At 41.2% G+C, this 22493-nt stretch overlaps 1 protein-coding gene across 3 annotated transcripts in view; it reads left to right on the forward strand.

The window, feature by feature from the left end:
* The window catches only part of PRKACB (protein kinase cAMP-activated catalytic subunit beta), a 59231-nt gene that overhangs the window by 31161 nt on the left and 5577 nt on the right, over window positions 1-22493 (forward strand). For all 3 annotated transcript variants that reach the window (XM_081866072.1, XM_081866071.1, XM_081866073.1), the window contains exons 2-9: window positions 10257-10318; window positions 11764-11892; window positions 15947-16045; window positions 16608-16690; window positions 17296-17422; window positions 17915-18010; window positions 18939-19061; window positions 20810-20974. In XM_081866072.1, the coding sequence (XP_081722198.1) occupies window positions 10257-10318; window positions 11764-11892; window positions 15947-16045; window positions 16608-16690; window positions 17296-17422; window positions 17915-18010; window positions 18939-19061; window positions 20810-20974 (884 nt within the window). The remainder of the gene's footprint in view (window positions 1-10256; window positions 10319-11763; window positions 11893-15946; window positions 16046-16607; window positions 16691-17295; window positions 17423-17914; window positions 18011-18938; window positions 19062-20809; window positions 20975-22493) is intronic.

A 22493-nucleotide genomic window follows, 5' to 3' on the forward strand; every position in this document is an offset into this window, starting at 1 on the left:
GGCAATTTAAATAGCAATGCTGCTTTTAATGTGTTGAAATAACTTAAATAAAAGGCAAGATCAGTACAGAGGATAATAAAAAAGATGCTTATCTGCAGGGCTGCAATCATGGGTTTTTTTCTTTTTGTTTTTTAAGAATACAGCAAAAAATAAATTGCCTTTCTATTGCTCCAGTCTCATAATCATGGAACAAACAGGATGTGTGACCTGACTTTTGGGGAGGCTAGTGTATATGCAAAAACAGAATCTGATTCAGGCAGCGGCCTATTTCAGACATGGTAACTACTTATGCAGGTGCATAAGTAAAATCTGACCCATAGGAAATGTAGGCCAATAGATTTATCTTCCCTTGATTCCCCCCCCCCCCCCCCGCTTTTATTGCAAAAAATAGATGGAAGAAGTCTGGTTCTTTTTCTGTTTGTCAACTAATCTGGCACAAATACAAGATGGGTGACACCTGGCTTGAGAGCAGTACATGTGAAAAGGATCTAGGAGTCTTGGTTGACCACAAACTTGACAGGAGCCAACAGTGTGCCGCGGCAGCTAAAAAAGCCAATGCAATTCTGGGCTGCATCAATAGGAGTATAGCATCTAGATCAAGGGAAGTAATAGTGCCACTGTATTCTGCTCTGGTCAGACCTCACCTGGAGTACTGTGTCCAGTTCTGGGCACCACAGTTCAAGAAGGACACTGACAAACTGGAACGTGTCCAGAGGAGGGCAACCAAAATGGTCAAAGGCCTGGAAACGATGCCTTATGAGGAACGGCTAAGGGAGCTGGGCATGTTTAGCCTGGAGAAGAGGAGGTTAAGGGGTGATATGATAGCCATGTTCAAATATATAAAAGTAAGAGCTGTTTGACAGTGGAATTTGCTGCCAAGGAGTGTGGTGGAGTCTCCTTCTTTGGAGGTCTTTAAGCAGAGGCTTGACAACCATATGTCAGGAGTGCTCTGATGGTGTTTCCTGCTTGGCAGGGGGTTGGACTCGATGGCCCTTGTGGTCTCTTCCAACTCTATGATTCTATGATTCTAACTATATACTGACACAATGTACATGTAGTCTTTAGTAGAGTTTGCCATATTACAAGCAAAGCAAATAATATGCAGAATCAGATTTCTATACAGTGATCTCCATGCTGGTTCAGATCATTTGCATATAAAGGGTGTCTTACTGGGTATAAAACTGCATTTGGCACTTGGAATTGCATCCACACATATACATGCAATCTTTTGTATAGCCCCTGATGGCTACTTGGTGGAGTCAGCTTTAATCGATAGCCAGATCAGATAGCATGATTAACGTATCTCATGATGTGGGAGAGACAGTATGTCCTGTTCTGCATATGCATGCTTACCCCAGCACGTTTAGGTTTAAACTGCATGGTTGATATCCCAGATAAAGTTGGGAAATTATCACAGTCCAGGGACGCTTGCATATTTTATGTTACATGTGTATGTCAAGCTAACCGACATGATGTCCTCCAGAGGTTGCTGAAGGCTATCATGTTAGCTGCCGTACTGTATGCTCTATGGAAATGTGATGCCCCATCATAGACATCAGGGGCAGGATAGGAATGCTGAATCCAATGCTATCTTTAGAAGGGTGTGGACTTGCCACCGGATCAGCAGTCCACACAGACAAATGCCTTGGTCGGCTTGCATGTCCAAATTTGTTGACCAGGGCCATGATTGGGAGAGGTAAGCTGGTTAGATATGCAGCATCTGACTGACATCCCACCTCACCCAGTCCCTGTGTATCTAGTTTAGAAGAAATCTTTTAGCATATTCCTTTGAAGAGCATACCGTAACTTCCTTTGCTTCCACTTGCACTTATGGCATCTCCCTACAGGACAGAAATAACTTCAGCATAGTAGGTGCTGGGGACTTGCTCCTTTCATTCTGAGTAAAGGACCGTAGCTCATTGTGAACAGAGCACATGCTTTAAACGCAAAAGAACCCAGGTTCAATCCCTGACATCTCCAAGTAGTGGGGAAACTCCTGCCTGCAACCCAGGAGAGCCACTGTTTAACAGTGTTGACAATACTGATGGGCCAGTGGTCTTTCTTGCTGCAAAGCAGCTTCCTGTACATTCTTATCTAAGACAAACTGAAGAGCATGCACACATTTTTTTATTATTAAAGCTCTCTGGCTGGGTTTACAGGCTGTGTACTTATTCAATTCAATCCCATCCCCCACCCCTCGTGGGCTGCCTTCAGATGTCATGTTTCCAATCAACTGGGAACAGGCCATATGCCTGTCTGTTTTGTTCTTCCTTTCATGCCATGCACTTAAACTGCTTAGTTTGATCAAACCATAGTTTGCCATTGTGCCTAAACTCTGCACGCTGTAGTTTAGAGCAAGCCCCCCCAAATGAGGAACTCAGGGAGGCTTGCATTTCTGGTTTGGAGGGCTTTCTCTGAACCACATTCTGCTGGGGCTGGGTGTAATGGCCAACTTCCTGGGTGCATTGGAGTGGCGGAAGCTTGCAAGCAGGCAGTATTCCAATATGCAAACCATGGTTTGAGGGTTCAGAAATGGAATACCTGAGTGCATCTTTGGTGTACACTTACATAGCTCTTAATTTCTCCTACATAAGTTGAAGCTCATCATTGGAATTAGTATCACTAGAGCTGTTGTAGTTGTACAGTTACTTCAGATTTTATGACAAAATTCAAAGGAGGAAGTTCTGTCTGTATAGTCTGTGGAAACACTGGTGATCAGCTGAAAACAATGTAGAAGTAAATGTGCAAGAGCTCATACATGTGTGTGTGTTAAATGAGACTGAAAACTTGAGACGTGTGAGTGGTACTCACTTGTACAACAGGGCTCTCTTGGCTCCTTCTCACTGGAGAAATTGTCAAAATTCAGGAGGGCGGCTGTCTTACACAACTTAAAGTGCCTTTTCATTCTCACAATACACCCTTTCAATCCAAGCACACAAACACATGCACATGGTTTTCTTAAACTATGCCTCTAGCTGTCTATACATGCAATATTAGACTTAATGTTATTTGTTTAACATAAGTTAATTACTTAAATGCATCTGTTTTCATCACAGATCTTTCATATAAAGAATTCTTCAGGTTAGATAAAACCATCCTAGAAACTAAGGTTGGTCACAGCAGCTAATTGACCTCAGTACTGCAATGAATAAAATAACTCCTGACAAATGTAAACATTGAAGTTTCCCTTGATTTGAAAGCTAATACGATAACAACTCTGTTAATGAAAGACCTTGGGCTTATTAGTTTGAGATTTTCAAATTAAGCGATTTACTTCCAAGAGTCCTGATTGTTTTAAAGCTGAACAAATGCTACTTTATAAGGTGATGATTTGGGGCGGGTGAATGATGCTTCACCTCTTCTCCTTCTGCATGCTCTCAGGCAGGCATGCATACCAGAATTGTTTAAATACCTGAAAATGTAATTTTAATTTGAACACTTTATGGATGTGTCAAATTCAAAACCCATGCTTCTAAATCTCTTCCTCTCCTTTTCTCCTGTTTTCCCAGAAGCTAAGCTAAACTATGGTGAAAAACAAGAGTGGGAGGGGGGGGGACCATTTTCCTGGAAAAGGGAAGACTATAATATTTTATTGCAGTCTATCTACATAATAAATCCTTTTGATGTTTCTTAATACCTGATACATGGCAACCAAATTAATCACTTGACTTTCTGTCACCTGGATCTATACTGACAGTCATATTTGCACACTGTGGGTCTTTATTTATTCAGAAATGACTACATTGGATCTTTGATTCCAACCTGATACCCTTCAGCTGATTTGTTCTGCAACTCCTACCATTCCGGTTATGGTCGAAAACAGCTGGGCAGTACCAGGTTGGTGAAGACTGTCCTATGCAGTTACTGTGGGACTTCCCTCTAGACAGGTGTTTTCAGCTCTTAAAGGAATAGCAGAGCAGTCTAAAATGTCCAGGTACTGTGTTTCAGAGAGAGTTGCTTCAATGATACAATTATTTTGGGTTTCTACAGGGTATGTAGAACTAGCTCAAACCAAATAGTTGTTTTCATATACTATTACTATAGAGTTCCCTCCTAAGAGTTTATAAGCCCTACCAAGGCATATTTGAATGTGATATACAGTGGTGCCTCGCAAGACGAAAAGAATCCGTTCCGCGAGTCTCTTCGTCTTGCGGTTTTTTCGTCTTGCAAAGCAAGCCCATTAGCGGATTAGTGCTATTAGCGGCTTAGCGGATCAGCTGATAAGCGGCTTAGCGGATCAGCTGATAAGCGGCTTAGCGGATCCGAAAAAGGGGGGGGGAAACCCGCAGGAACTCGCAAGACATTTTCGTCTTGCGAAGCAAGCCCATAGGAAATTCGTTTTGCGAAGCACCTCCAAAACGGAAAACCCTTTCGTCTAGCGGGTTTTCCGTCTTGCGAGGCATTCGTCTTGCAGGGCACCACTGTACAATCCTTGGAATTGAGGGGATAATTTGTTTCTCCTCTGCCCCGTCACTTTTCACCCTGCTCTCTTGCCTTTAACCCAGAGGCACCCAGAGCCAAGGTAACGCACCACAGCACTCAATCACTATGTGGACTGGTGAACACAAGGACCAATTTCCTGTCACTGCTGTTTTCCTCATTCCTGTTTCATAGAAACCAGCTGTGTGATTACCAGTTTCTGTGCATTCTGCAACACACTCTGGTGGTGAGGAGGTGGGTGGGGGGAGTGGTAATCTCCGCAGCTGCCTCAAAAACACAGCAGAATATCATGGGCAGCTCTGTCTCTGCTTAGGTCCACTCACTGAGTAGTGGGCCCCACCAGTCATGGTTGCTGGGAAGGAATTGCTGTTCACCACCACAGAGAATCTAAACTGTAAGGCTAGCTTCAGATTAAGAGCAGGAACAAGGTGCAACAAAGGGGGAATTACGGTAGTTTGCCTGCCCAGAGCTGTATGTAGATGGAATCTTAAAGTGTTTTCATTAAACTTTAGCTGCTCTTCCGGAGTGTGAACAAATTGTTATGAGGCTGATAACTTTGAGGTACTTCATAAGGCGGTTTTAAAGCACGCTTCTGACATACAGAAACTGAAAACATGTCTGCCGGGTTTTAACCTGAAGCTGCCTGCTTCTCCTCCCACCCCTCATCTCAAGTCTGACTCATTTATTTCCATGGTAGTAAAGTTTGTACATTGTAAATATAGACTCTAATGTTCACATAAGATGCTTTTGTCTACAATATCCCTCTTGAAAAGAAGTTCCAGAATTGGCACGCTGGAGAAATATGCTCATGAGCAAGTATTCTGGCCATATTGTTAATCTGACCTGTAAACTGCTAGCTTCCCAGTTATACTCAACTGTATCATTTGTTATGATGATCCCGAATTTCCTTTTAATCTCTTGAGCCCTGTTGACTGCATTCTAGCTGAGAAATATTATGTGCTGTAAATGAAAGGTGGGGTGGGGGGAGGTTGCTGTTAACTGAAGGCTTACTATAAAAAGACGCACAGCCCTAGTTAGAAGCAAATAGCAAGATCCAAAATGTGTTATGGAAACGTAGCTCTAGGTGTGGATACTGCCACACCTTTAGTAAAATTTTGATGGCTGTATTGTGTTTGTGTATAAATAAACTGAAGTAGACAGGGTGTTCTCTGTTCAGAAATGACCTCTGTTTAGGTAGGATTGCTATCTGTTTTGTGCCTAGGCTTGTTTCAATGACTTCCTGATTGTTATCCCTTTTACAGTAACATGGTTACTGTGGAAACGCTTGCTTTGGAAAAATAGAATATTTGTGATAACATAAAGGCTGGTTTCTCGCGCCCCCCCCCCAAAAAAAATAATGTGTGAGGGTTGTAAAAGCTGCTGGAGAATAAGCATTTCTCATGGATGTTTGACAATAGCTGTTAATCCTGCAGCTGCAATGTGTTAAGCCCATAGGTCTTTATTGCTCTCGATTCTACTTGCTGCTAACCAGTCTGACCAGGCCAGATACTGTTGGGCTTTCCTGTCCTGCAGCAGTCCTGTTGGGCTTGGGGTCTGTTGCCCATGAGGTCACTGGAATTTTTGGAGTCTCAAGTCTCAAAATAACTTCTGAGCCTAAATAACATCTGAGCCAAAGACAGAATGAAGGCACGTTCACAAACTGCAAGATGTCTGCCCTTTACTTCTGTGACTTTTGGGGGATTACTCTCATATACCACAGTGCATGTTTTGCTAGCACACATTAGGGTCATGCGTAAGGTGGAAAGCAAAGTCCATAGCTGCAGAACACATGTTCTCTCTGTGTTCTCACACATGCAGAAGCCTGCAATTGTTGAAGTAGCTTTATTCCAAGGGCAAAGGAAGGGGGGAGGGAAAGGGGTCCTTTCGTATTACAATATGTTTTCAGACCCATGAAGGTTCCGTATTGCTGGTTTGCCACAGTAGAAGCTGGGAGAGGACAATTTCATTAAGCTCACATACTTAGTTATCTTAGACTTTGAAAATGCAAGGGCAGGGGTGTGTGTGTGTGTGTGTGTGTGTGTGTGTGTAGAAAACAAGTAAGAGAACAAGAAGCAAGGTTTCTTTCCTCACCATCTGCCCAGGTAGCAGGAGTGAGGGAAGTCAGTAACATAAATACCTAAAACAATATAGGTGCTTTCATTGCTATTTAATTTGAGTCCAGCTGTGTTTTTCACGTCGTTTGTGTTAGGTATTCTGCTTCTAGTGGAGACAGAGGTGCCCACCATGTGTGGACTCCAGGAGCTGGCATGCTGGCATGGTCCTTAAGGACTTTTGCATAAAACTCTGAATTCTGTGTGTACATGAGAGCCAAAAGAAGGAAGAGTCCAGGTAATTACTTAATAGCTCTTACCTCGGACTTGTGCAAATTTTTCTCATGGATATTTTTACTTCTTTATTGCCTTATTGGGGCTGACTCTTCAGTATGAAATTATTTTCACAATAACAAGGGAGTATGTCAAACCACTGCCAGTATATGTTTAGCTGGTGCATGTTTCTATATTTAAAATTACAGAAATCTAAATTATTGCCATATACTTTCAGAATTTAGAAAATATGTCCCAGATATGTCTAAACTTAGTTGTTGTTTTTAAAGTAAATGCTCTTCCAAGTTTTACATATTTGTATAGCTAAAGGTTTTATTTCCATTATGATCAAATTATTCACTCATTTGAGTTGGGCTAAATTCACCATACATAATAATCATAAAGAGGGCAGTTGTGGAATGATTTTACCTATAACTTGAAAGGAAACATTAAGAAGCTCTTTCCAGAAATCTTTAAGACATATCTACTATCTAGGAATTACATCCATGTTATGAGTTCACATGTCAAATATTCACCAGTGCAGTACTTGCCGAATTCTTAAAAATTCTAATTGAAATAAGTTAACTGTACAGATTTTTCTTAAAAAGCTTTTCACAGGAGAATTATTTAGAACCCTGCTAAAAAACTTGTTTTCATTATTTATTTGAATATTGCACATTTCCCATGTACTTACTTTCTTATGCTACTTGGACTTGCAATCTGCTCTTAGACTTTGTAGCTGGAGGATAGAAACTATGTTAAATTAGCCCTTTCCCACATATACAGTTGTCTGATATGATTAATAAACAACAAACAATACGATTACAATGAGAGTTCCCAGATATATATATATGAACTAGCTTCTTTTTTATCCCAAATTTTTACATGGGGGAAAAAGTGTGTGATTCATAGAGGATGAAGGAGATATGCACCCAAAAATATTTGTTCCTATCTTACGATTTTTTTTTTTACAAAACAGTGCTATCTCATAATTGAGTAATGTGGCAAAGCAAATTATATCTTCCATCCTATCCCACTATGATCCTGTTCAGACCATCATATTATTTGGATTACTGTATAGCAAACAAGCTGTAGCAAGCATCCTCTTCCTTCCCATGCAAAAGGAGGAGAGTGAATACTTCTACTTTCACTTTTGACTGAAACACTTTCCACTTTCACATGAACTGAAGGAGCTATAGTTACTAGACAGTTCTCAAACCAGGATATCGAATTGTGGTTTAGGTGGTCATCTGAATCAAGACCAAAACAATGGGTTCATTATATTTTGGCTGTGGGTGTTGTATTCTAAATTTATTGAGTTGAATGTTTTGAAGTGTGTTATGGACTGTGGACAAATAGAAGTGTTGGAAAAGGAAGTAGCTACTTTGAAATCATCCAAGAAGACTGTATTACAGTTTCAGACACTCCGGAAAACTGCAATTGGAATTGGAATCTTGAGCAGCTAGTGTTATTTTCCATTATCATTCTGTGTAAAGATGTCTCTGATTTTTGGATAGGTTTAACATTTGTGGGTGTGCTAACCAAGTGATGGAATGTGGGTGTGAAGTTCAAGGCCATGATGTAGTCTGGTTATAAGTGTATGGGGGGGGGGGCGGCGGACACAACTGCACATATAGCTTTTTTGTGTATTTCCTCTTCCGGCACTTAAGTTGCTGAACAAGCAAGTTGCTTTTCTGTTCAGAATATGGCATGACAGCTCAAAAGTGTGCTTGGTTGCTGTGGAGATGTCAAATCTTGGGCTGCACATGCAGGTCCCCCGTCCCCCCCCCCCCACGTTACATATATCTTTGTTGGTTTGCAGCCGATGAAATTTCATCTTAATATGCATGACTAAATATGCAGTTTGGGGGGCAAGTGGTAAGTCTTTTCAATCAGCACAACTGCTATATAAATGGCATACTTGGTTTCTTCTAAGATTTTAGCATATAATATATTTATATATGTATTGGTATCCCTGGGCACCTGTTGCTTTAAATTATTACCGAAGTCCTCTTCCCAAGATAACTTATGTACCCTTTTTTTCAGTGTACAGTACAATACTTTACAATTCTTACCTGTTGGTTCTTTAAGTGAAATTGTGTGTGTTCATTTGGTTGCTTTTTATACAGTAAAAATTGTGGTGTAGTCTGCTTTGACAACATGGGAGGTATGATGTATACTGATGCCCATTTCCTAGGGAAGAGAAGGGTGGGAAAGGAGCTGGGGTGGGATGAATTTGATTTCATGTGCCTCATATGGAAAATACGTAAACCCTTTTTCTCTTTCTTTCTTTCTTTCTTTCTTTCTTTTCATCACATCTATGCGGGTGAATGTTCCTACAAATCCTTGGTGAAACCTTTAGAAACCTTTGGTATGCTCATTCTTTCATTAGAGCCCAAAGTCATTGACTGTACTATAAAATTAGGAAAAGGAGGACAATCCAATTATAAAACTAAGATATTGCTAAAATGTGCACTTGGGGTGGACGGCTAGTGGTAGGTCATCTTCACATTTGAAAAGTCTTCATGTATTTTACACAATTTTCTTCTTTTCACACACTCAAACTCATTTAGATCCCTAATACTATGCCACATTTAACTTTCTTTCACTTGAATTGGAGTGGAATTTCAAAGGAAGCAATTTCCTTAAATTGTGATGTAGGCCAGGATCTAATGAATTGCGCAACTAGTTCATTAATCTCCTTTCCCCACCAGTGCCACACTACAATGTGTCCACTGCAGGTGGATCTAACCAGGCAATAATCTTCCAAAACATAGGATGAGGTTACTCCTTTTCTGGCCACCTCAGACCAGGATTCCCTAACTGTTCTGCCCTGAGATAAGTAACCCTCACTTAGGAATACAGAATTTTTACAGAATAGCCTGCTGTGGTTTGGCTAATAATAATGTTCAAATGCTTAAAATGTAGAAGTAATTGACTTTTTATTTTTGTGCACATTTTACATGGGGTGTGCAGAATATCACCTGAAATGCAAAATTAGTACTTTAAGATAGTCTCTGACTGTGGGCATCTCTAATGTGCAATTTTGTAACCCTATGTTTTGCCTTTGCTTGCAGTAATGCTGTGCACTTGATTCTTCAGCTTGCAAACAGCCTTTAAGCAAAAGTGATGCATTCTATTAAGGAGAACTGTTTGCTCTCCAAATACCAACAGGGCACTTTTGTTAACTTTACAATCTGCCGCCAGTTCATCTAAGAGGGATCTGCATCACCTTAAAGCCTGCTCGCGTGTCCAGTGGTGTGGCCTGTTAGATTTTAAACTAGTTTAAGCAAACTTGTGCTGAAATTGTAATTCATAAGCTTTAGAGAGCTGTTAGATCTACTGTAGAAACCTTGCTTCTTATTTAGCGTGTGAGTTGAAGAGTTATGAGTTTTCATTGGCACTTCGTAAAGCAGCCTTAAAATAATTTCAGATCGCTTTCGATACTTTAGTGAATTGTTCTAAGCATCACATTTTCGTTTTTGCTTACAGTGAAAGAGTTCCTAGCCAAAGCCAAAGAAGACTTTTTAAGAAAATGGGAAAGCCCCCCTCAGGTAACAAAACCCAATTTAACTACCATTTTCTTGCAATTTAGTCTTTCATGTTTGGGAATAAAGGAAGGCACTCTTATATGTGATACAGTTGTGATAATTCCTGGAAAAAAATAATTAGGTTCTGTGCAGGAAACTTTTAATGATGTCTTCATCCCATGCACCTGTTTTTGTGTGTACTTAAAAGTGGCAAACAGTTGTTCAGTAGTGAATGTGGAGATTGACTGTTTAACCAAATAAATGGTCTTCATTGGTTACTTAGTTTCCTCACAGAGACCTTACTAGCTATGTTTTCATGTGACAATAAGCTGGGCTTTCTGATTCATCACAATTTATGTTAAACACTGGTCGGTTATTTCCTAACAACAACGAAACATGGCTTATGACGTCAGAACATGGTCACAGGTAACCTAGTGGTGATATTTGAGCTTTCTTGCGGAGCTCTGTTTGTTGCATTGTCATAGATGGAACAGGAGGCCTGTTCAGATTGGGGCCTAATACTAATAAACTCTCTATCACCATAGCTCTTAACTTCTGTTCAACTGTATTGCTTGGACTTCAATCCCACATGACTCTTGTCTACCACTTGTTATAGGCTGCATGAGAGTTTTTGTGTCTCCTAGATCCATCAGCTCTTTGAGAAAAGTTTAATATATTAAAACTGTTAACCGTGATTGTGGAAGTGTCAAGATGTCTTTCAACTGTAACAGGCTCCAGATTCTAGCCCCTTAAATGTCTTAAGTCAATGGGAGGTATTTAATTCTGTGCGAGAAGAAAACATATCAGGTCATAACTGAGGTGGAGGGAAGCCAGCTCATCTCTGTACACTCCATTCCTCCCCAGTCATACTGGAACTGTAGTGTGTCCTTGTCCCTAACAGGAAATAAGGGTGCTTGCCCTCAGAAACATGGTTTTGACCGAGAAAAAGGCCAAGTTGGTGCATTTTTAAAAAACAGTTAAATACTTAATTGTGTGCAACCAGCCTCTGCTGCTGCCTAGTAAGAATTAATATTTCTATTTTGTAAAGGGTATTTTTTCCCCTCTAGTACTAATACTGTTAACAAAAAATATGGTGAATTACATGAAATCCAGCCAGTAGCTATTTCACATTTTTCATTTATGATTGCAACAGAATATGGTTGACATCCTTCTTGATGAATTAACACACACTGTGTCCAGAAGGTGTATGAGCAGAAGGTGGCTTGCACAATGATCTTTCTTTTCTCCTCCTCTAGCCTCCTTCCACTGGGGGGGGGGGCTACAGGGCTTCCTGACTTTTTGGATAATATTTCTCAAGAAGGGAGAAAGGAGCTATAGGAGAGAGATGGAGAACAGAAAGATCATATGACCTTTTATGGCTGCTGCTGTTATATTTATAATTGAAGTTACAAAAACGTTTATCTTTTTATACTTGGAATATCTCAGTATCTTGTTTTGTGTTCATGTAGAATACTGCTGGTTTAGATGACTTTGAGAGGCTAAAAACACTTGGAACCGGATCATTTGGCAGAGTCATGCTGGTGAAACACAAATCCACAGAGCAGTATTATGCCATGAAGATACTGGATAAACAAAAAGTTGGTATATTTTTTATTATAACAATCTACTGTGTTTGTTGAACACTAATATTTGTGTTCTGTTTCATTAGGGTGGAGCAACATCTATTTTTCCTGAAGTTTGCCTTACGGAAGTAATAGTCATTTACTGACAGTGGAAGCCAATCTGGGCACTTTACCTTTTGTTTTGTTTTGAAATACTTAATGGATATCATAACTGCAAACTGCCTGTGAAGTTTTTTATTGGCAATTATTTTTAAAGAACACTATTTCTAAGTTAAGATTTTTGCACTCAAAGTGGATACTAAAAGTGATACAAAAATAGAATGCAGTATTTTAGTGTCCTTAATCTTAGCATGCATATCCTGTTATGCATATGATTTTTTTGCTCATGCAGATTACTCAATTTCAACTGGATATATTCTACTATCTTTTGTACTCTCACAGTAAATAGCTTGATCCTTCATTCTCTCCCAGGAATAAAGATTATGCAAATGTATATATATTCTACCTTTCTGTAATATTGGGCAGTGAAGTCGTCTTCCTACTTACTAAATATGAAGGGGAGATATATATATATATTCATTCTTGCTTTTTGCTGCTTAATATTTGCAAGGGCCTACCTAAAATCTTTTAAAAGAAGTAAGCAATTCTCTTAAATGAGCATTGGAAAATAGCTGGCTGATACAGCGTGATCCACTTTTTAAGCTAGCCATTGCTACTCATTTGACTACATTGATAGCTTACGTTCTATTCACAAGCTTCTTGCATTTCTCCAGTTATCTTGTATCAGGGAGCAGTACTAGATAAGAAGGGAGTATTTTTAGTTTGGTGTTTTAATATAGTCTAGCAGCTGCAAATTTGGAAGGGAGTTGGCATGTGGCAAATCAACACCCCACAGGCTAGTTTCAATAATATAGACAGACATTAATACACAAATTATGAATACCAGCATGAAATCTCAAGCAATGTACATGTTTTCCGTACCAGATTGTTATTTTTATTGTACTTTTATGATTCAAAAATAGACCCATCTGTTTTGAGCTTCATTTTGCCCAAAGTTAAGAACTGGGTTCTCAAAATTAAAAACCTCAGCTAACATTCACATTTCCATATGTAGTGGAATAATTATTCATCAGAGCTATACTTTTGTAATCCATGTTGCAGGCAGCTTGCCCAGCCTTTGGGGAGATCCAGGCCCTTTCAGACATTTTGGGTGCCCATTTGGGCTTACAGTAGTGGTTTTCAACCAGTATGCCATGGCACCCTGGGGTGTCTTGAATGATGGTCAAGGGTGCCGTAGGCAACAATGGCCCCTGTCCCTCTTTCCTTCCCTCCCTCCTTTGATGTCCTTTTGGGTCTCTGCCTCCCAAAGGCTTGCACAGCTGTTTGTTGCAGCAGCCCTGGCTACAAGCTCCCCAGGTGAATGGTGCCTCAGGAGCTGGCAAGGGGGTGCTTCCCAGGCCCCCGTGGGGCAATGTAAGGAGGCACCTCTCTTTGGGGATGTGGGGGTGGGGCAGCTCAGAGACCAGGGGCGGAAGCGGAAGCTGCCCAGAGGACTCCCAAGGAGACAGGAGAGGAGGCTGAAGGGGTGACATAACTGGGTTCCTGAGCCCCCCAGGGGGTGCTGCAGAAAGAATGTAGTTGGTCAAGGGAGCCGTGGACTCAAAAAGCATGAAAATCTCTGGCTTACACTGATTTCAGATCAATGCCCAAACCTCTGCACTTCTAACAGTGGCATGTGTAGAGTGAATGCACAACTGTGTGTGTCCCATGTTCTTCTGCTAAGGCGCCTGATAACAGTAGAGCCTTGCTGGTATCTCCTGTGCTATGCTTGCCTCTCTTCCTTTCCCCCATGGCCCCTCCTCTTTTCCATTGCTGCCTGCTTGCCATGGATCAAGTTAATCTTTAATTGGAAAGCGATCTTATGTGCAAGCAAGCCATGTCCTTACTTTTTCAGGCACAGTTCTCTTGAGCCCCTTGCCGGTGGTTAATATTAGTGCTGAGTAACACACAGTGTTTACGGTCTGCACTAAGCTCCTTCGCCACCACCCGTCACTTTTCCTTTCGCCCCCAAGGAGCTGTAAGATGCTCCTTGTGAAGCAGGGAAACTGCTGCTCTTGTGGAAGCTGCCTGGGCATTTTAGAATCCTGGTTTCCTATGGAAGATTGCCCTCTAGCTTGCAGATGGCATTCCAAATGGTGACAAGAGGCTGTTATCCCACACCTACTCCTTGCATATTGACATTGATTTTGAACAGCTGGAGAAGGAAGGCTACGTAAGGGGAGGAATGAGGCGGCCTGTGGGCCCTTTCTCCACACAGTTGTGACACTTCTCACTACGTCCTTGCTGCCCGTCCTTTGCTGCAGCTTACAGATCTGTCCTGAAAATTACTATGCGCCAGTTTGCCACAAGTTTGAATTTCTATCAGTTATCTTATGCACATGTAAGACTTTGCCCCAGGACCATCATTTGTAGCCATGCATGTGCAAGAAAATGGTTCCCAAAATTTATAGACGTTGGACATTATTCAGCAACGTGCAGAGAGGTGACATCTGATTATATAAAAGCTTGCATTAGGCTGTTTGTGTTAGGGCTTGGCTTGGATGTTCTCCGAGCCTCTGGCAGCTGCTTATCCATGAGGAGATCTTGTACATCTGCAAGGAAAAAAGGCATTCCTTCAGAAAGACACTGATCAGGCGCTAGCCACATAGCCATTTCAGTCAGCTGCATGGGAACTGCTAGCTCAGCTGGAAAACATCTAAAGGGTGCTGTGGCTTCTGAAGTTTTTAAGCAATTGTATTCTTTGCCAGTTAGTTATTCCGGGTGGCGCTGTGGGTAAAACCTCAGTGCCTAGGACTTGCTGATTGCATGGTCAGCGGTTCGAATCCCCGCGACGGGGTGAGCTCCCGTCTTTCGGTCTCAGCTCCTGCCCACCTAGCAGTTCGAAAGCACCCTTAAGTGCAAGTAGATAAAAAGGTACCGCTTTATAGCGGGAAGGTAAACGGCGTTTCCGTGTGCTGTGCTGGTGCTGGCTCGCTAGAGCAGCTTCGTCACACTGGCCACGTGACCCGGAAGTGTCTCCGGACAGTGCTGGCCCCCGGCCTCTTAAGTGAGATGGGCACACAACCCTAGAGTCGGACACGACTGGCCCGTACGGGCAGGGGTACCTTTACCTTTACCTTTACCTTTATTCTGCTACCCATAGTAACGTGTAAGAGAGTGAGTCTCCTTTTCCTGGTTCCTGGGGAAATGTTTGAACTTCCTGACATCTCGCCAGTTGCCAGTTTGCTGCTTTCACTCTCTCCTTCTGTAGCTCTCAAAATGCATTCAGAATAGGGAAGTAAGGAAATTATAGTGGTCTGTGGCTGTTAAGAACAGGTAGAATATTGGGTATTAGCAGACTTCTGACAGGCTCTGTTGAACACAAGCATTATTATTATTTTTTAAAACACTAGCTTAGTATGCAAACAGACAAAAGTAGGAGAGCTCCTTTTTTTGTTTTGCCGTGATTAAGCAGTTTTCACAGAAGGAAATCATGCCTAGTCAGGAAGGAAGCTACAGAGTATATGAGAACGCTTCTAAGCAGCAAACGTTTTTAATAGGCTATATGAAAGTAAAAAAAATGGACCCCCAGATATCTGTGTGTAGATAAGCTTTATGCCCTGAAAACCCCACTTTGTGTGCCAAGTGAACTGAGCTTCTAGACTCTTGTAGTATTTGAACTGCATGTGCACACAGACCATACTTGTTAGAATTCCTCTTAATACTCCTTTGACAGTGTCAGCAAAAAGGCCAGAGTTGAAAAAGGTATAGTGTGCCATGCCATTCTTCTTCAGATGTAGCATCTTCTAAAAGGTAAAAAAGGATAACTGCCTTGCTACCTAAATTTGCTGTATTAACGTGGGTGTAGCAATCCGTGCTTTGAAAGCTATATGTAGCACTCGCCACCATCTTTTAGAAGCGCTGTTCTTAAGTTGTTATTTTTTCCTCTTTCCACTAAGAAGACCTTCACTTGTTTGAATTCTCTTAATGTTTAGACTCAAGCGTTTAATAAAAAATGCTTTGTTCCTAGGTGGTTAAGCTGAAGCAAATAGAACACACACTTAATGAAAAGAGAATATTACAAGCAGTGAACTTCCCTTTCCTTGTAAGACTGGAGTATTCTTTTAAGGTAAATACCAAGCGAGAAGGTAAACTGTTATTACATTTTTCTTGCACAGCTTTCTGTCTTTTTAGAGTCTAGTGATTCCTGACCCACAGGTCAAAACAAAGGTGATTTTAGACTCTCCAACTGTAAAAAAAAAAAAGAAGCAGCTGCTAAATGCTTGGCCGTCATCCTGATCACAGTCTGATCAAAAGGAGATATGCATGCAGCTCCATGATAAGCTTTAAGGACTTGAATGATTGATCCTAACAAAGCAAAAAGCCCAAAGGAAAAATTTCAAATTGCCTCATCACCCTGGATTTGTTTAAGTTGCCAAGTTGCAACTTGCTGTACTGACTTTAAGGGAGCCTCTTAAACACTGAGAAAAATTGAAAAGTATGGTCAGTTTGAATTCATGGGCCACTTGAATGTTTCCTGTCTTATTTTATGTTCAGTCTTCAATAATAAAAGTACTTAAAATGTATTATTAGTATTATTTTATGTTTGCTTGTCAGAAAAAAAGTGCAATTTACTTGGGTTGTCCTAAGTACCCCAGGTTTACAACTGAACATACTTCACTTTCCCTTAGGACAATTCTAATTTATACATGGTTATGGAATATGTTCCTGGGGGTGAAATGTTCTCACATCTAAGAAGAATTGGAAGATTCAGGTAAGATAATAAATGAATTATAATTTATGAAAAATGATGTGAGGAAGGGAATGAGAAAGAGGTGATAGCTCTTAGCTTTCGGATGTTTAGGAAATATCTGCAAGGGGATCCTTACTTTATTCTTATCCATTATGAACATTAAGGCTTTCAGAAGTGCCTTTGAAAAACAGTTTCTCCTTCAAATAGGTAGTAGAGAATGATAGATAAGAACATAGCAATAATATTAGGTTGTGCAGTCCCTTTATAAGATAAAAATAGACATTTCATTATTTAAAATTAAATTATTTAAAAAAAAATATTCTGCTTGTACAACAGGACATCCTTTTCTTCTCCTTTCCCTTCATACACCCAAGATTTGCTCCAAAGGGTCCCCCAACCCTGTGGAGCAACTTTTAAAGGCACGCAGGGGGCTGGAGATGAGAGCAGAGTTCCATTGGGCAAGTGGGAGTCTCTTGCTTAAGTGGAACAGCAGTGTTGGATACAACCCATTTGTAGTTTTCTTTATTTCCTTAGAGTTCAAACATTTCTGTTATCAAATATGAGTATGCTATGTCTGCAAATGTTGACCGTGGTTTAATAGCCTGATTATTTTCATTTGTTTACAGTGAACCACATGCACGATTTTATGCAGCTCAGATAGTGCTAACATTTGAGTACCTCCATTCCCTAGACCTCATCTACAGAGATCTGAAACCCGAAAATCTTTTAATTGACCAGCAAGGATATATCCAGGTATGATGAAGACAAACGTTTTCAAGCTCAGCTTCATTCCATAGCAAGAAATACAAAACGCTTAAATGTTTGCATTGTAAGGAAACGGGTGGTGATAAATTAAATACCTTGATTGGTTGGTTTTGCAGGTTATCAACCAAAGGGAATTCTGAAACTTGATCCAAGATGTATCATATCTGCAAGTGATACTAACGAAATGCTTAATGTTAATTGAGAAAAACTTTTTATGAATATTGCCTAATGTTACATATAGCATGTCTAAAGCTTATTCTTCCTGGTAATTCTTCTTTTGTCATCTTGTATAGCTTCGAATCAAAAGCAAAACATATGTCATGCCTTGATTTGAAAATATCTGAATTTTGAATCAACCATAGGACATGGAACCACTTCTGTGGTTGAATGCTTTTGAAAGCTATATGTAACATTCAGGTTATTACTAAGAAAAAACTAAAGCTTGGATAATGTGGTAACTCTTTTTTCCTGTGCTACTAGGTCACAGATTTTGGGTTTGCAAAAAGAGTAAAAGGCAGAACCTGGACGTTATGTGGGACTCCAGAATACTTGGCGCCAGAAATAATTCTCAGCAAGGTATTTCATAATGCTTCACGGTGTTAACTAGTTAAAAGAGGAAGACCACAGTCTTAAACAGGCACATTTGGAAGAAGTTTTAACTGAATTTGAATGGAGTTTAACTTCCAAGTCAGTATGGCGATAGGATTTGTCAGAGATATTGATTCTTGTGGAATCTGTCTTAGTAAGTTGAGTAGGCTGTTAAAGGCTATTATTTACTAACACATTGTATTTGACCCTATTAACAAATTGGCAGCCTGTGCAGGTCTCTCTGCACAGGTTTAATATATTGACAGGGCCTTATCTCTGTGAGCAATTGTGCTGCAGCATTCTGCACAAACTAGTTTTTAGACCCAAAAGCAAGGTAAGCCCCACATTATAAAGGTAAAGGGACCCCTGACCATTAGGTCCAGTCGTGGCCGACTCTGGGGTTGTGGCGCTCATCTCGCTTTATTGGCCGAGGGAGCCAGCGTACAGCTTCCGGGTCATGTGGCCAGCATGACTAAGCCGCTTCTGGCGAACCAGAGCAGCGCACGGAAATGCCGTTTACCTTCCCGCCAGAGCAGTACCTATTTATCTACTTGCACTTTGACATGCTTTTGAACTGCTAGGTTGGCAGGAGCAGGGACCGAGCAACGGGTGCTCACCCCGTCATGGGGATTCAAACCGCTGACCTTCTGATCGGCAAGCCCTAGCTCTGTGGTTTAACCCACAACGCCACCCACGTCCCTAAAAGCCCCACATCATACATTGCAGTAATCCAACCCTGAAGATATTAGTGCCTGGATTACTGTGATCAAACTGTCCTGGTCCAGGAATCACTGCAGCTGTTGGATGAGCTGAAGCTGGTAAAAGTTTTAGAATATCACCTAAAACTTAAGTGTGTTTATATTAGTATATTATATTTGGTTGGATATCACTAACTACTATATATTTGTTTTGCCAGGGCTACAACAAAGCAGTGGATTGGTGGGCCTTAGGAGTTTTAATTTATGAAATGGCAGCTGGATATCCTCCGTTCTTTGCAGATCAACCAATCCAGATTTATGAAAAAATTGTTTCTGGAAAGGTAAGCAAGGGCTACTGGGATCCTGCAAATGATCCATGTTATGTCCATTAACTTTTCTGTTACTTGTGTGTTCTTATTTTAATTTTCATGAACAGGATTGCTCATGTTTCTATTGACAAGGCGTTTTTCCTGCTTCAAGGAGCTTTTGCTTTGTTTTGGTTACTTCAATATTTGTTTTGTAACAAAGAGATAGGGAGGAGAGGAGAGCAGTCAAGGAAGAAACACTGGACACTCTGTGAATAACTATCTTTATTTTTTTCCTTAATCATTTTGCATTTTTGTGTGCATGTGAATTGAATTGGGAAGCAAAGTGGTGGATGGCTTGCAACAAACTATTAACTGCGCTCACTTATTAAAATCTGCAGCAGCTACTGGGTGGAGCAGGGCATGTTGGTCTAAGCAGCCGGCAATTCCAGAATATTTCCAGAAAAAAATGTCTGGATCCACCAAAGTTCTAAGTTTAGAATACTTTGAATGCAGAAAAGAAGAAAATGTTTTTTGCTCTTATTGCAGTCTTTCTTTTTTTGTGAGTATGTGAGTGAATTTCTAAAATGAAAAGTTTGGGCTCTTTGCCTATCTGGATATGACTCCCCATCCTTCCCTAAACCTGGAAGATCTCATTCCTAATCTCAGACATAAGAGGCTGATCGCTCTGGTGTGATGTACTCTGCACATGAGCAGAAATTATTACTTAACATTTTCAGGATGGAGTCACGCACTGCAAATATGTACTGCTGTGCTCTGATGTGCCCTGGATCAAATTCAGTATTATTATTTAGTGGTTAGAATATTTTGTTCTTTTAATTCGAAGAAAAAAAGAGTTTTGGATAATGAAAAGTTAGATCGATTATATATGGTTTGCACCAGGCGCAGTTGTGGTTAGTTAACAGCACTACTGGTTTGTAATCCACAGCTGGGATGCCCCTTTATTCAACCCCACAATTGAATTCCCCTCTCTACAACCACTGGCGTCTAGATTCCTTGTGAACCCACCAAAAATGAAGTCACAACAGGTGCTCCCTGCCAAGCCCCCCTGACTAGTCAACATAACGCAAAATAGCAGAATGAGCTTCAGAAACAAGGGAATGAGAGAAGGAAATGAGTTTTAGCTAAAGTTAAAGCAGGAGAGAGAGAGAGCAGCCAGCAGGAGCGGATTTGTCGCTGTGCAAGCGGTGTGCATGCACTGGGCACTGAGTGAAGGAGGCACCATCTCAGAACCCAGTAAGCAAGGCTCTGGGAAGGAGGCATTAAGGGCACTGACAAGGTCCCAGAGCTTTCCCACCTCCTTTTCAAGCCTAGGGAGTGCGTTTCCAACTTTGGGAAGGAGGTAGGGCAGCTCTAGGACCCTGCCAGAGCCCTCGCACCTTCTTCCCAAAGGTGAGTGCCTATTTACCTGCCTTTGGGAAGGCAGAGTGAGGGCAGGGCGGCATTGGCCTTGCACAGGGCACCATGGTACCCAAGTCCACCACTGCAGCCAGTTCTTGTAACTTTTCACAGCCATAGAAGGGGAAGAGGAGTGGCAACAAGTATTGTCTGTGGAGAGGAGAATGAAGCATGATCTGGTGCTTCAAGCAACAGCCAGGCATATATATTAATGTATAGCTCCAATGCAATTTTGTATTTAGGTTTGGTCTTCTTTATACTACCAAAATATTAATTCATAACCTTGTTCCTCCTTTTCTTTCCAGAAGAAGGGGGAAAAGGTGTCTATATAGCAATATTAAATATATATCTGGTGTGTTTTGTAGGTACGATTCCCATCACACTTCAGTTCAGACCTTAAGGATCTACTAAGAAATTTACTCCAGGTAGATTTGACCAAACGATACGGAAATCTCAAGAATGGCGTGAATGATATTAAAAACCACAAATGGTTTGCCACTACAGATTGGATTGCCATTTATCAAAGAAAGGTAATCATTCTTTCTCTTAGGATGAATTCTGTATTAGTGCACGCACACAAAAAGTTCCTGATCTTTTCCCACTGTTTGAGGCTAGCGCATGGGGTGGCTTTATATTTTTTAAATGAAAGACTTTTTGGATGTACAGTCTTGGGGTAATGGGAAGTACTCCTTAAAGAAAAACATTTTCTTGAAACCTTACTGTCCTGTGTGCTGGTTTCTGAATTGTTTCTGAATTATTCCCCTTTTTTGTCTTCAGAATGTCTCTTTTGCCTTTTCTTTCCCTTCCTGTCTAAACATTTGAACTCTCGGACTTCCGGGTTAGCGCGAACGGCTAATGGCGGATTCCCTCCGAGCTCCGGAGGGAATCGGCTCTGCTGAGGACGGGTCTTGCCGTGCCGGCGACACGGGGACCCTCAGAAACCGCAGGCGCGGAAGCCTGCGGACTTGGTGACTCGGTGGGCACCTTAAGCGCCCTCCCCGACCCACGAAGAGCCTTTTTAAAGGCTGCGGAGAGGGTACGGAGAGTGGCGTGGTGCTGAGAGTAGACCGCTACCTCAGTAGAGTGAAGCCGCAAGCCATGGCCGGAGAGCGCTGACTTTCTTCCCAAATTTGGACTGGATAACAAAGGACCCGTGAGTAGTGGAATTTGGACTTTAAAAATTTTATCCTGTGAATTCGGCACGATCGGGGGATGTGTTAAAGGGAAGTCCGCACCCCCTCTACTTATAGACGTTTCAAAGCAAGGAATGGAGAATTAAGGCGGAATGAATACTGTTTTGAGGATTTAAAAGTTTCTCACAAATTTGATAGAACAAGATTTTTGTGCTGGAGAGAAAGGGAATTTGGAACTTTGTGTGTATCCCCCCCAAAAAACCCGGGAGTGTCCTATTTGGGTCCCGGAGGAAGAAGTGAAAGGAGTTTGACAGCTGTCAAAGAAGCTGTCAAACGGGCGGACAAAGTAAAGAATTTTGCTATTTAATAACTCTTGGAATTAAAGCTGATACATTTGGACTGAGGCGATTGGAAACAAAGTATTGATAATAACAAAGTAACAGATTATTGGAAAAGGACTACTAAATAACTGAAAGCCCCCTAGGGGGAATTAGTGACATTACAATGGCTGCAGAGGGAAAATTACTGGCGGAGATAGAAAAAATGTTTTTTCTCGTGGGAATCCTGCAGGAGCAGAGTATGGCTCTGAGTAAAGTTTTTATGACCTTGAATCCTGAAACAAACAACTCTGCTGAATGCACAAAGGAGATGTACGATAAAAATTCTGCAGCTGAGCAGGAAGAGATGCCTTTGGAATTGACAGAGAAAAAAGAAGGAGTTCAGACACTACAAGTGGAAAATATCAACCAGAAATCTGCAGCGTTAGAGTATGAGCAAGAAGACCTCTGGATTACAGACCTGCGAAAGATGAGAAAGAAGAAGAGAGAAGCCCCTGGAGTACTTGGAATATTAAAACTAGAAAGAACAAAGCAATATGATTGGGACTTTTCTCTTGAGTATGGAAAACTAGATGGTC

This window comes from Podarcis erhardii (genome assembly GCF_964252035.2).
Source record: "Podarcis erhardii genome assembly, chromosome: 6".
Taxonomy (NCBI): Eukaryota; Metazoa; Chordata; class Lepidosauria; order Squamata; family Lacertidae; genus Podarcis; species Podarcis erhardii.